The 14,034-nt window shown below is 46.8% G+C and overlaps 1 protein-coding gene across 5 annotated transcripts in view; it reads right to left on the bottom strand.

The window, feature by feature from the left end:
- vps13a (vacuolar protein sorting 13 homolog A) overlaps positions 1 to 14,034 on the bottom strand; it is a 753,359-nt gene that overhangs the window by 693,001 nt on the left and 46,324 nt on the right. For all 5 annotated transcript variants that reach the window (XM_072516625.1, XM_072516626.1, XM_072516627.1 and 2 more), the window contains exons 3-4: positions 8,579 to 8,621; positions 1,101 to 1,196 (exon numbers count right to left, since the gene is read on the bottom strand). In XM_072516625.1, coding sequence (XP_072372726.1) covers positions 1,101 to 1,196; positions 8,579 to 8,621 — 139 coding nt within the window. The remainder of the gene's footprint in view (positions 1 to 1,100; positions 1,197 to 8,578; positions 8,622 to 14,034) is intronic.

The following is a 14,034-nucleotide window of genomic DNA, read 5'->3' as shown; positions in this document are numbered from 1 at the left end:
AGTATAACCACATGCAGAAAGTTAAAGATGACCACACAGGATGCATTGATGTTTTGATGCTCAACAATACTACACAGAATAATTTGCAAGTACCAAATTTTTTCACGAATTATTTGAAACCTCATCTTTTAAATTTCAATTAATCTGAAAAAAGGTAAGCAATGCATAAATTTAATCTACCTGTTCACACTTTAAAATAGATTATACAGGCAAACATAACTCTGAATAAAATGTTTCTCTTTTGGAATTCTGTGACACCAGTTATAGACTTGACTGAAGGACAACTACAAACTTGAATATTGCTATTAAAAGAAAGACATACTGCTGAAGCTTTTCATCTTGCATCCATCAGGACAAATGCAAGAATGCCAAATTTCAAACAATCACAACACTTTATACTTCAGGAGAAAATGGTGCTCAGTGGTTGACAAGTCAACTGATTGTTTTCTCTGTGGTAACCAACAAGGAAATATAGGTTGTCCATGCTCCTGGGCAATTAAAAAAAGGCACAAGGCTTTAATATATTCCTTTTGCTTGCAGAGAACAGGTCCCTGTGTATGAATGCATGTCACTTCTAGCAAGCGTGAATGAGTCACATTAGGAATGAGACTTGATTATCTTATATTGGTTGTTCGTGTAGTTATTAGCAGTCTCAGGATTATTCAGCAAGTGTTGTCAAAACACGAATCACAGAATCCATACAGTGCAGGAGGAGGCCATTTGGCCCACTAAGTCTACATTGACCCGCTGAAAGAGCACCTTACCTAGGTCCACTCCCTCACCCTATCCCTGTAACCCAGAACCCCATCTAACCTTTGGGCTCTAAGGGACAATTTAGAATGACCAATCCACCTAACCTGCACATCTTTGGACTGTGGGAGGAAACCCACACAGACACAGGTAAAATGTGCAAACTCGACATCACCCAAGTTTGGAATTGAACCCAGGTCCCTGGCGCCCTGATGCAGCAGTGCTAACTTCTGTGCCACTGTGCGGCCTTAACATCTAACAATTGGCATTTTGCTTTGAGTCTTGCAAGCGCAGGTTGGTACTCCACCTAGTACAAACAACCAAACTACTAAAAGATGAATTTTACTTACTGGCACATGGTACAATGAGCAAATAGATTCCATCCACTGTGGCTTCCACGGCTTGACCATAAAGATTGTTCCATGGTATCTTCAGTTCAAGTTTAGCTAAGAAAATAATAATTTTTGTTAAATATAAATTAAAATAGGCAGCCTAAAATCTAAAAGGTATGTCAGAACAGAACAATACCGACTGATCGAGACACTTTTCCTCACATGTCCCAGATGATTTGTTAAGAACTGAGCCCATAGACTAATGTAAGTTCAGTCTAAAGACTGAGATTCAGACAAATATGATAGTTTAGCAGAGTTCTTCATTTTAACTGGACAATTTGGCAAATGAATGAAATGCAGACATGTTGCATGTAGGTTTTTAAGAGGATGTTTGACAAGATGGCTCACAGTAGAATTGTTTTAAAAATTCAGGTGTATGGTAGAAAAATCTAGCAGGAGTACAAATTTAGTTATAGGACAGGAAACAGCAGAACAGGATTGGACAGGAGAGTTATAAACACTTTGCGGTAGGGATGAGTGTTAGTCTACTTTTGTTCTCAGTGGAGATTTGGACTCGGGCGTTGCGAGCACAATGTTGAAATTTGCTGATAACACAAAATTACAGAGTTTGAAAAACCCAGCAAAAGAATGTAAAGACACCAGCAGACATAGACAACTTAACAGAATGAGCAGAAACTGGCAGAATCGGTGTGTAATTTTAATTTTGTTGTCATCAACCCTTTCCACAAAACTAACAACCATTAACCCCATCATCCTTGCAAGCTACCATCCCATCTCCAACCTCGTTCCTTTCCTCTCCCAATTGTGTTATCGACTACTAAATTTGTTCTCAAATTTCCTAGAACTTTCCCCCCAACTATAGCACCAAAACAGCTTTGAGTCACAAATGACATCTAACGTGGTACGACAAAGATGAAGCTTTCCTCCTGGTCTTTCTTGTTCTGCCTACAGTCTTTGACACCGTTAACCACATCATTCCTCCTCCAACACCTCTCCATGGTCATGTAGCTGGTTGGACTGCTCTCACCTAGTTCCATTTTTATACTACCTAATCATAACCATAAAATCACTTGCCGGACTTCCAGTGGCGACATGGAGAAAGTGATCGCACATGAGGTGGCTCCCTCCAGGGTACTATTGTGTTCGGTTGTCCAGCAACGATTCTACAGGACTGCTGGTGATTTAGCCAGAACAATGTTTTATTAATGTACACGTGGTTAGGTGCAATACGAATCTTACACAGACCAATTTATTACAGAGTTTCTTTAGACTCTCTCTTTAGACGACCCTTATGTGTGACTGTCCTTGTGTACCCCTTACAACCTTCTCCTGCTGGCTGGATGTCATCTGACTGATGTCGTACGCCACCTGCTGGTGGGAGGTCACACTGCTGAGTAGATGTAATATTATCTGCAGGCATATCGCCACAGGTACTTTATTTTTTAGCCCTTTCCATGCAGTTTTTGGGAGTGTTAGGGTAAAACTTCATTAGTTCGATGGGATATGGTTCCCACACAAGAGAATCCACAAACAAAGGTTTGGTGATGGATCTGAAAGCTTTGTGACGCTTTTCTGCTGAGAAAATGGTGGAGGCCACTACTGCGATTCTGTCAACTCCACCTTGGGAGCGGAATTTCAGAAATAGCAGTGGGCTGACGCCAAGGACCTCCAAAAGTCAATAGAAGAGGCCCTAGCTCCCATTCTATTGCGAAGACTGATGAAATGGTAAAGGCGCATGGCGTGGCATTACAGGGTGTGGAGGCGGCTCTCTTGAAGCAGAGCGACCAGATTGTCTCCTTGGAAGCTGAAATGGCACTGTTGGATGGTGATAATAAAGCACTGCGAGCCAAGGTGGATGAAGTAGAGAATAGCTCCAATGGAGAGAATCTTGGGGTTGCCGGAGGGAATGGAGTGCTCAAATCCGACAGACTCCATATCAAAGATGTTTGGAAGATGATGGGGAGGGTGGATTGACGTCTCCTCCCGAGCTGAATTGAGCCCACCGGTCACTCAGGCAGACGCCCTGCTCCAGCGAGCTGCCACGGGCAATCATCGTGAGGTTCCATAGTTTTCAGGAGAAGGAATAAGTCTTGAGGTGGGCGAAGGATCATCGAGACTACAAATAGGACGGTCACGCCATCAGGCTCTATCAAGATGTGGGTGCAGAACTGGCTAAAAGGTGGGCGGCATTTAACAAGGCCAAGGCCGCATCGTACAAGAGTGGAGTTCGGTTTGGGATTGTACACACTGCACGCCTCAGAGTGACTTATGAGATGAAGGGTTATTATTTTGATGCACCAAAGGGAGCAGATGCTTTTGTTCAGAAGCATGGGCTGGGGGAAGAGTTAATTTCAATTTACACAACGTCTTTATATTATTGGGGGCGCGGGGGGCATGTGGTTATGGGAATTTGTTGGGGTTTCTTGTACTAGTTTATATTTTCTTGTTCTTGTGTGGGATGGATGTTATTTCTTTGAATATTAAAGTTGGACGTGAGCAGGGGGCTGGTTGTTTTGGCTATTTATTTGTCTCCACTCCAGCAGAGTAGCTGAAGAGTTAGCTAACGGGAATGTGTAGTTTTAGATAATGATTTTAGGATTTGTGTTTTGTTTGGGGGTGGGGTAGTTGAGGTAGGTGCTAGGTGATTTTGTTCTTTGTCTTTACTCCATCAGAGGCCACCCTGGTAGCTGAAGAGTTAGCTAACGATAGCCTGTAGTTTTAGATAATGAGCTTAGGGTTTTTGTTTTGTTTTGGGGGGGGGGGGGGATAGTTGAGGTAGGGGCTAGGTGATTTTGTTCAGCCTTTTGGTTGTTTAATTGTTTATTTGGGTATGGTATTGTTGGGAGGCCTCCCCGAACAGGCGCCGGAATCCGGCAACTAGGGGCTTTTCACAGTAACTTCATTGAAGCCTACTTGTGACATAAGCGATTGTTATTATTATTATGATGGGGAGAGGAATGGGGAGCAGGTATAGAACATAGAACATTACAGCGCAGTACAGGCCCTTCGGCCCTTAATGTTGCGCCGACCTGTGAAACCAGTCTAAAGCCCATCTACACTATTCCCTTCGCGTCCATATGTCTATCCAAGGACCATTTGAATATCCTTAGTGTTGGCGAGTCCACTACTGTTGCAGGCAGGGCATTCCACACCCTTACTACTCTGAGTAAAGAACCTACCTCTGACATCTGTCTTATATCTATCACCCCTCAATTTAAAGCTATGTCCCCTCGTGCTAGACATCACCATCCGAGGAAAAAGGCTCTCACTGTCCACCCTATCCAATCCTCTGATCATCTTGTATGCCTCAATTAAGTCACCTCTTAACCTTCTTCTCTCTAACGAAAACAGCCTCAAGTCCCTCAGCCTTTCCTCATAAGATCTTCCCTCCATACCAGGCAACATTCTGGTAAATCTCCTCTGCACCCTTTCCAATGCTTCCACATCCTTCCTATAATGCGGCGACCAGAATTGCACGCAATACTCCAAATGCGGCCGCACCAGAGTTTTGTACAGCTGCAACATGACCTCATGGCTCCGAAACTCAATCCCTCTACCAATAAAAGCTAACACACCATACGCCTTCTTAACAACCCTCTCAACCTGAGTGGCAACTTTCAGGGATCTATGTACATGGACACCGAGATCTCTCTGCTCATCTACACTGCCAAGAATCTTACCATTAGCCCAGTACTCTGTCTTCCTGTTATTCCTTCCAAAATGAATCACCTCACACTTTTCTGCATTAAACTCCATTTGCCACCTCTCAGCCCAGCACTGCAGCTTATCTATGTCCCTCTGTAACTTGTAACATCCTTCCGCACTGTCCACAACTCCACCGACTTTAGTGTCATCTGCAAATTTACTCACCCATCCTTCTACACCCTCCTCCAGGTCATTTATAAAAATGACAAACAGCATGGCCCCAAAACAGACCCTTGTGGTACACCACTAGTAACTGGACTCCAGTCTGAACACTTCCCATCAACCACCACCCTTTGTCTTCTTCCAGCTAGCCAATTTCTGATCCAAACTGCTAAATCTCCTTGAATCCCATGCTTCCGTATTTTCTGCAGTAGCCTACCGTGGGGAACCTTATCAAACGCTTTACTGAAATCCATATACACCACATCAACTGCTTTACCCTCATCCACCCGTTTGGTCACCTTCTCAAAGAACTCAATAAGGTTTGTGAGGCACGACCTACCCTTCACGAAACCGTGTTGACTATGTCTAATCAAATTATTCCTTTCCAGATGATTATACACCCTATCTCTTATAAACCTTTCCAAGATTTTGCCCACAACAGTAGTAAGGCTCACTGGTCTATAGTTACCGGGGTTGTCTCTACTCCCCTTCTTGAACAAGGGGACAACATTTGCTATCTTCCAAACTTCTGGCACTATTCCTGTTGACAAAGATGACTTAAAGATCAAAGTCAAAGGCTCAGCAATCTCCTCCCTTGCTTCCCAGAGAATCCTAGGATAAATCCCATCCGGCCCAGGGGACTTATCTATTTTCACCCTTCCCAGAATTGTTAACACCTCCTCCTTATGAACCTCAAGCCCTTCTAGTCTAGTAGCCTGAATCTCAGTATTCTCCTCGACAACATTGTCTTTTTCCTGTGTGAATACTGACGAAAAATATTCATTTAGCAGCTCTCCTATCTCCTCGGACTCCAAGCACAACTTCCCACTACTGTCCTTGACTGGCCCTACTCTTACCCTAGCCATTCTTTTATTCCTGACATATCTATAGAAAGCTTGAGGGTTATCCTTGATCCTACCTGCCGAAGACTTCTCATGTCCTCTCCTGGCTCTGCTTAGCTCTCTCTTTAGGTCCTTCCTAGCTAACTTGTAACTCTCGAGCACCCTTACTGAACCTTCATGTCTCATCTTTACATAAGCCTCCTTCTTCCTCTTGATAAATGTTTCGACTGCCTCAGTAAACCATGGTTCCCTTGCTTGACCCTCCCTGCCTGACAGGTACATACTTATCAACACACGCAGTAGCTGTTCCTTGAACAAGCTCCACATTCCCATTGTGCCCATCCCCTGCAGTTTTCCTCTCCATCTGATGCATCCTAAGTCTTGCCTCATCGCATCATAATTGCCTTTCCCCCAGATATAACTCTTGCCCTGCGGTATATACCTATCCCTTTCCATCACTAAAGTAAACGTAACCGAATTGTGGTCACTATCACCAAAGTGCTCACCTACCCCCAAATCTAACACCTGTCCTGGTTCATTACCCAGTACCAAATCCAATACGGCCTCGCCTCTCATTGGCCTATCTACATACTGTGTCAGGAAACCCTCCTGCACACATTGGACAAAAACGGACCCATCTAAAGTACTCGAACTATAGCGTTTCCAGTCAATATTTGGAAAGTTAAAGTCCCCCATAACAACTACCCTGTTGCTTTCGCTCCTATCCAGAATCATCTTTGCAATCCTTTCGTCTACATCTCTGGAACTTTTCGGAGGCCTATAGAAAACCCCTAACAGGGTGATTTCTCCTTTCCCGTTTCTAACCTCAGCCCATACTACCTCAATCGACGAGTCCTCATCAAACGTCCTTTCTGCCACCGTAATACTGTCCTTGACTAACAATGCCACCCCTCCCCCTCTTTTACCACCTTCGCTGAGCTTACTGAAATATCTAAACCCCGGCACCTGCAACATCCATTCCTGTCCCTGCTCTATCCATGTCTCCGAAATGGCCACAACATCGAAGTCCCAGGTACCAACCCATGCCGCAAGTTCACCCACCTTATTCCGGATGCTCCTGGCATTGAAGAAGACACACTTTAAACCACCTTCCTGCCTGCCGGTACTCCATTCCCTTGGTCTTGGTTGGGTGTACTCAAGACAGCTTTACACCATGGATCGTCAATGCGAAGTGCACACATACCCGAGGTTTCCTTGTTTCTGCACCCATTTTAGATTATCTTTTTTCCCATTACCTGACCCAGATTGCATTATTTCACTTGTCTTTTCATTAAATTCTATCTGCTACATGTTCACCCATTCCACTTACCTGTCAATGTCCCAAATTTTCTCCACATAAAATCCAACTGAAATTTCGCCTCCAGGTTTCAAATCCACCCACGACTCTAAATATCCCCACGATATTCACTGCTGTTCATACTACTATTCTCACCCTATGCTACATAACGCCATATTCACACCCTCAAAATCTGTTTTCAGCATCACCAACTCAAAGCTGTCCTGGTTCACTTTAATTTCATCCTTCATCTCATCCAGCACTTGAGCCAAAAAATGTATTTTCTCTTGTAAAGAATTGCAGCTCATGGGTAACAACACCTCTGGATTCTTTGTCCCCTTCACTCTCCTCTGGCCCCAGTCCTTCATCCAATCTCGCTCTTTGCCATGCATTCATCCTACCCTCCCTCACCCTGCATCCTGAAGAAACATTCCTCTGTGGCACCCTGGTCCACCTCATTCCTCTGTGACACCCTGGTCCACCCCATTCCTCTGTGACACCCTGGTCCACCCCATTCCTCTGTGACACCCTGGTCCACCTCATTCCTTTCCCACAGCACATCTACATTAAAGTATGGGAGATGCAACACCTAATTTTATTTTACCTCTGCCCCATGCCATCATAATGTTCCAGGTGAAACAGCAATTTAGTTGTACTTCTTAATTTAACATACTGTATTTGTTATTCACTATATTCACTCCTCTACAGTGGGGTGGTCAACCTCCAGGTAGGTGACAGTTTTGCGAAAGATTTTCATTCAGTCTGCAAATGTGTCCCAAACTTCCAGTCACCTTTCAGTTTAATTCTCCATCGTGCTCTTACTCTGACCTCTATCCTGGGCCTAGTGCACCATTCCAATTAAGTTTATCATAAGGAAAGGAACTTCACCTCATTTTCACTTACACACTTTAAATCCTTCACACTTTTAATGCAGTAAACATCCCACGGTGTTTCACAAGAGCATGATCAGACAAAAATTATCAAACCAAAAGACAATACAAGGACAGGTGGCCAAATATTTGATTAAAGTAGCTTTGAACAGCAGCTTGCATTCACAGAGTACTTTCAATTTAGTATAACATTTTAAGGATGTTCCCCAACAGAGAATGAGTGTAAAGACCATCTCAAAGAGAGAGTTCAAGGAGGAAAGGGATTTGGAGAGAAAAGTCAGCAAGTTAAAGGAAAAAAGTAATTTAACAAGAACTCAACAAAATATCAAATAAAATTCAGATGCCTTATCTGACGATAGTGATTTTTTAAGGGGCGTCTTGACAATTACGTGAATAGGATGGGAATAGAGGAAAACGGACCCTGGAAGTGGAGAAGATTTTAGTTTAGGCGGGCAGCATAGTCAGCGCAGACTTGGGAGGGCCGAAGGGCCTGTTCCTGTGCTGTACTTTTCTTTGTTTGAATCTAACCTTAAGAGCAATTACAGCAGCCTGGTGAAACAGAGTGAAAAAAATACTTACCAATATGACCAGCCTTTACTTTGAATGGAACATTCAACTCACTCTGAAAAAATTAAGTTTTTTTAAAAGTCAGTTTTTTGTTTAAACAATTGCAAAGTTACAAACCAATATAATTCATCCGCAAGATCACAATTGTGAAGCCCTTGTCGTTGCGACTTTGCTCGAACATTTCCGTACAATTAGGCTTTTAAACACACTGAAACTAGCCAAGAAAATCATCATTTATGAATGCAGGCCCTCGCATGATTTTCAAGCAAGCCTAAGTAATAATGTTTGAGCCTTCAGCTGCTCTTGAATAAAAGCAAATACAGCTAAATACAAAATCAAAATACTGTTATGCTGGAAAATGAAATTAAACTGGAAAATGGTGGCAATACTCAGCAGGTCAGGCAGCATCGGTGCAGAGAAAGAGTTAATGGGCTGAATTATGCAGGCACAGGTTTCCTTGCACCCCCAGCTAAAGAAATCAGGGCAGGGTGTGGAGAACAGGAATTTGCCAAGAAAGTTATCAGCTGACCTGCAGACATTTAAGAGGCTGTCAGGAATAGAAAGGCCCATTCAGAGGCTCCAGCTCTCCAGTACTTCGGAACAGAAGTGAGCAGCATTGGAATGAGATATGGTTTCAGTGTTTGGAGCTCTCACCAAATGCTAAACTGGCAGGACCCGTCACGACACCTGTGACTCACAAAATTGCATTGGGGGCATGGGCAGGCAGGTGGACAAGCAGACCACTATCCAGATTTAACGAGGCCCCACCTTCAAACCTACTGGCAAAGGAAAGTAAAATTCAGCCCCACATTTCAGTAACATTTCATCAGAACTGAGGAACATGGAATTGAGATAGGTTTTAAACCAATGGAATGGAGAGTGGCAGGAAAAAAGGGAAGACTTTCTTTCTAAAATGTAGGAAGCCAGAAGACACGAAGAAGGCAGCTAAACAGGTTTATTTTAACTCAAAGATAAAGCCACTGTCACAGCATAAACAAAAATGTTCCAGCCAGGGACTATTGGAACTCTCTGTTCGGATCTGGGAGCAACATTTAATGGCCTTAATAACTAGTTTCAGCATGGGCCTTCGCCCGCTGCCATGGGATTGCATACTCTATGAGCCCCACTGTGGTCCTCCTGAGGGTTACCACATATTCCTCCTCCCCAACCCTCACGGAGATGAAGCTTCCTTCACTTCTCGGCGCACGGCCTCAGGTCAACCGCCAGTGAAGCCAGATCGGGGAGTATGAAGTGGATAGGGGATCTTCGCTTCCTGGCAGAGGGTCAAAGGGCCACTGATGGGGGCTCCTCTTCGATGCTGACCTCCGGCTGAGGGTCTGTCGTCTCTATTTCTGATTCCAAGTCTTCGTCCTCAAGTGGATTTTTGGGATTTCAATAGACGTGAGTCCCCTGCCTGGAGGTGAGCACTAAAAACATCGAGGACATCGTCCTATCTGGAGTCATTTCAAAAGGGGAGGGGTCCCTGCTCCTCAGATGGACCACATGTTTCCTTGCGGCCCAGTAGCACAGTGGTTAGCACAGATGCTTTACAGCTCCAGGGTCCCAGGTTAAAAGGCTTGGGTCACGTCTGCACGTTCTCCCAGTGTCTGCGTGGGATTCCTCCGGGTGCTCCGGTTTCAACCCACAGTCCAAAGATGTGCAGGTTCGGTGGATTGGCCATGCTAAATTGCCCTTAGGTCCACAAAGGTTGGGTAGAGGGTCCAATTGGTGATCCATTTCAGTATCCTCCAGAGTTCCCCTTGTATTACATATGCCAATTTTCAGCTAATTTGATTCACCCCATGGATAATCAAGAACAACTGAAGACACTGGATACAGAAACAGCCATGGGCCTTGTAACATTCCAGTCGTACGGACGACAGTAGTACTGTGCGATAGAGAGCATCCTATCCGGCTGCATCACAGCCTGGTATGGCAACTGCTCGGCCCAAGATCGCAACAAACTGCAGACTGTGGTGAACTCAGCCCAACGCATCACACAAACCTGCCACCCCCACATTGATTCTATATACACCTCTCGCTGCCTCAGGAAGGCAGACAGCATCATCAGAGACCCCTCCCACCCAGGCATTGCCTTCTTCCAGGCCCTTCCATCAGGCAGAAGGTACAGAAGGCTGAAGACTCGCACATCCAGACATAGGAACAGCTTCTTCCCCACAGCTACAGGACTCCTCAATGACCCCCCCTCGGACTGATCTGTTCCCTGTAAGAACACTATTCACAGCGCCCTATGCTGCTCTTGCTCACATATTTGCTTTGTTTGGCTCCTTGTTCCGCACTGTAAGCAATCACCGTTTTGTCGATGTACCATTTGTCAATGTTCCCTGTTGATTATTCTTGTGTCTACTATGTACGTACTGTGTACGTTCCTTGGCCGCAGAAAAATACTTTTCACTGTACTTCGGTACATGTGACAAAGCAAATCAAACTTGTGGTCTAGAACTCGCTGCACCTCCAGCCAAAATGTCCCAGCATAGCTAGAACACTGGCATTCAGCCATAGGGAAAACTGTCCAGCTATATCCTGTCCACAAAACGCAGAACAAATCCATTCTAGCCACTTACTGCCCCATTGATCTACTCTTGATCAGCAAAGTAACACAAGGTGCCACCGACAGTGCTATCAAGTGGCATTCACACAGCAATAACATAACTTATTCACCGATGACTTCCGGTTGCGGCAGGGATGAGCTAGCCGCACGTTTCGGCGGCTCCAGCTCCGACGGAACTTCGGGCTCTTTTAAGAGCCCCAACGGGGACTTGGACGGCCGAAAAACCCGGTGCGAGGCAAGGGAGTCCCCCCCGAATGACGGAGGGAAAAACCGGCGGCGGAGGCTGCAGCCCGAAGAATCGGCAACCAGAAGGTCAGAGGGTGTGGAACAAAATGGCGGCGGAGAAACCACAGGTGACATGGGGGCCTGAGCAGGACGAGGTGGTGAGACGGTGCGTGGACCTGCTGAAGAAGGAGGTAATGACCCCGTTGTTACAGGCAATTGAGGGGCTTAAGGAGACTTTAAAGACCCAGGAGACTGAACTTCGCGTGGTGGAGCAGAAGGTGTCAGGTATTGAGGACGAGGTCCTGGGCCTGGCGGTCAAGACTCAGATGCACGAGGCACTTCATAAAAAGTGTGCTGACAGGGTTGAGGCCCTTGAAAATGGAGCGCGAAGGAAGAACCTTAGGATACTAGGTCTCCCGGAGGGTGTGGAAGGAGTGGACTGCGGAGCGTACGCAAGTAAGATGCTGAGCTCACTGATGGGTGCTGAGGCCCCTGCGGGCCCCATGGGGGTGGAGTGGGCAAATCGGATCCCGGCGAGAAGACCAAAAGCGGGAGAACCACCGAGGGCGATAATCGTGCGATTCTACCGCCTTAAGGACAGAGAAGAGGTCCTGAGATGGGCTAAAAAGGTGCGGAGTAGCAGATGGGAGAATGCGGTGGTAAGGATCTACCAGGATTGGAGTGCGGAGGTGGCGAGAAGGAGGGCGAGCTTCAACCGAGCCAAAGAGGTTTTGCACAAAAGGTAGGTGAAGTTTGGGATGCTGCAGCCGGCAAGACTATGGGTCACGCATCAGGAGAGACACTATTATTTCGAGACGGCGGAGGAAGCATGGTCCTTCATCAATGAAGAAAAACTGGACCGGAACTGAGGGACTGATGCTGCAGGGAACTGTTATTGTTGTTATTATTGTTTTTGTTAATGGAATGGTGAAAGTTAATCGAGAAGTAAACAGGGAAGTGGGGGGACACTGGGGAAATGTGGGCGCCGGTGAGGGGGGAGAGGTGGGACATAGTCGGAGAATGGGGAAGGAGAGGGGGAGGGGAAAGGGAGCTGCGCCATAAGAGGCGGGTCAGGTAAAGGGATGTTCCCGCGCCAGAAAGAATAAGGCGGGAAAACAGGCGCAAGGCGGATGGGAGTTCCCTCACACCGGGGGGGGCCGAGGAGCGAGCAGGAGTAGCCGGGGTCAGTTGAAGTCAGCTGACTTACGGAAGTGATGTGGGGGGAGCAATCAAGCTAGATAGGGATCTAGCGGGAGCGGGGGGGGGGGGGGGGGGGCGGGGGGGGGCGGGGGGGGGGGGGGGCAACTGGGTTGCTGCTGCGGAAATCCAAAAGGAAATGGCTAAAGAGAGGGTGGTCGGGGGTGGAATACGACGCTGGGGGAGCAAGCGGGATATGGGACTGGCCTAGAGAAGGTAATGGCTAGTCGACACGGGAGGGGGGCAGGTAGCCCCCCCAGTGAGGCTGATCACGTGGAACGTGAGAGGCCTGAATGGACCGATAAAAAGGGCCCGAGCGCTCGCGCATTTGAAAGGACTAAGGGCAGACGTGGTTATGCTCCCAAGAGACGCACCTAAAGGTGGCGGACCAAGTTAGGCTAAGGAAAGGATGGGTGGGACAGGTGTTCCACTCAGGACTGGACGCAAAGAACAGAGGGGTGGCCATTTTGGTGGGGAAACGGGTAGCATTTGAAGCAAAGAACATCGTAGCAGATAGTGGAGGTAGATATGTAATGGTGAGTGGTAGGCTGGAGGGAATGGAGGTCGTGTTGGTTAATGTGTATGCCCCAAATTGGGACGATGCGGGGTTCATGAGACGGATGCTGGGGCGTATTCCGGACCTGGAGACAGAAAATTTGATTTTAGGAGGGGACTTCAATACGGTGCTGGACCCGGGGCTAGATAGATCCAGCTCAAGGACTGGAAGAAGGCCAGCAGCGGCCAAGGTACTTAAGGGGTTTATGGACCAAATGGGGGGAGTGGATCCATGGCGATTTCTTAGACCCAGGGCTAGGGAGTATTCCTTCTTCTCCCACGTCCATAAAGTGTACTCCCGGATAGATTTTTTTGTTTTAGGAAGGTCGTTGATCTTTAGGGTGGAAGAAGCTGAATACTCAGTCATAGCGGTTTCGGATCATGCCCCACATTTGGGTGGACCTGGAAGTAGGAGAGGACAGGGAGCAGAGAACACTCTGGCGATTAGATGTGGGACTGATGGCGGATGAGGGAGTGTGTGCAAGAGTGAGGGGGTGTATCGAGAGATACCTGGAGGTCAATGACGACGGCGAGGTCCCTGTGGGAGTGGTCTGGGAAGCACTAAAAGCGGTGGTCAGAGGAGAGCTGATTTCTATTGGGGCCCACAAAAGGAAAACAGAGGCCAAGGAAAGGGATAGATTACTGGGGGAGATTTTAAGGGTGGACAGGGAATTTGCAGAGACCCCGGAGGAGGAGCTGTACAGGGAGAGGAGACGACTCCAGACCGAGTTTGACCTTCTGACCACCAGAAAGGCGGAGGTACTGTGGAGGAAGGCACAGGGGAGGAGGTATGAATATGGGGAAAAGGCTAGTCGCCTGTTGGCACACCAACTGCGAAAGAGGGCAGCAGCGAGGGAGATAGGAGGAATTAGGGATGAAAGGGGAGACACTGTGCGAAGGACAGGAAAGATAAATGAGG

This window comes from Scyliorhinus torazame, chromosome 9, assembly GCF_047496885.1.
Source record: "Scyliorhinus torazame isolate Kashiwa2021f chromosome 9, sScyTor2.1, whole genome shotgun sequence".
NCBI lineage: Eukaryota > Metazoa > Chordata > Chondrichthyes > Carcharhiniformes > Scyliorhinidae > Scyliorhinus > Scyliorhinus torazame.
The sequence above is the reverse complement of the archived record's forward strand: the minus strand, read 5'-3'. Positions and strand labels throughout refer to the sequence as shown.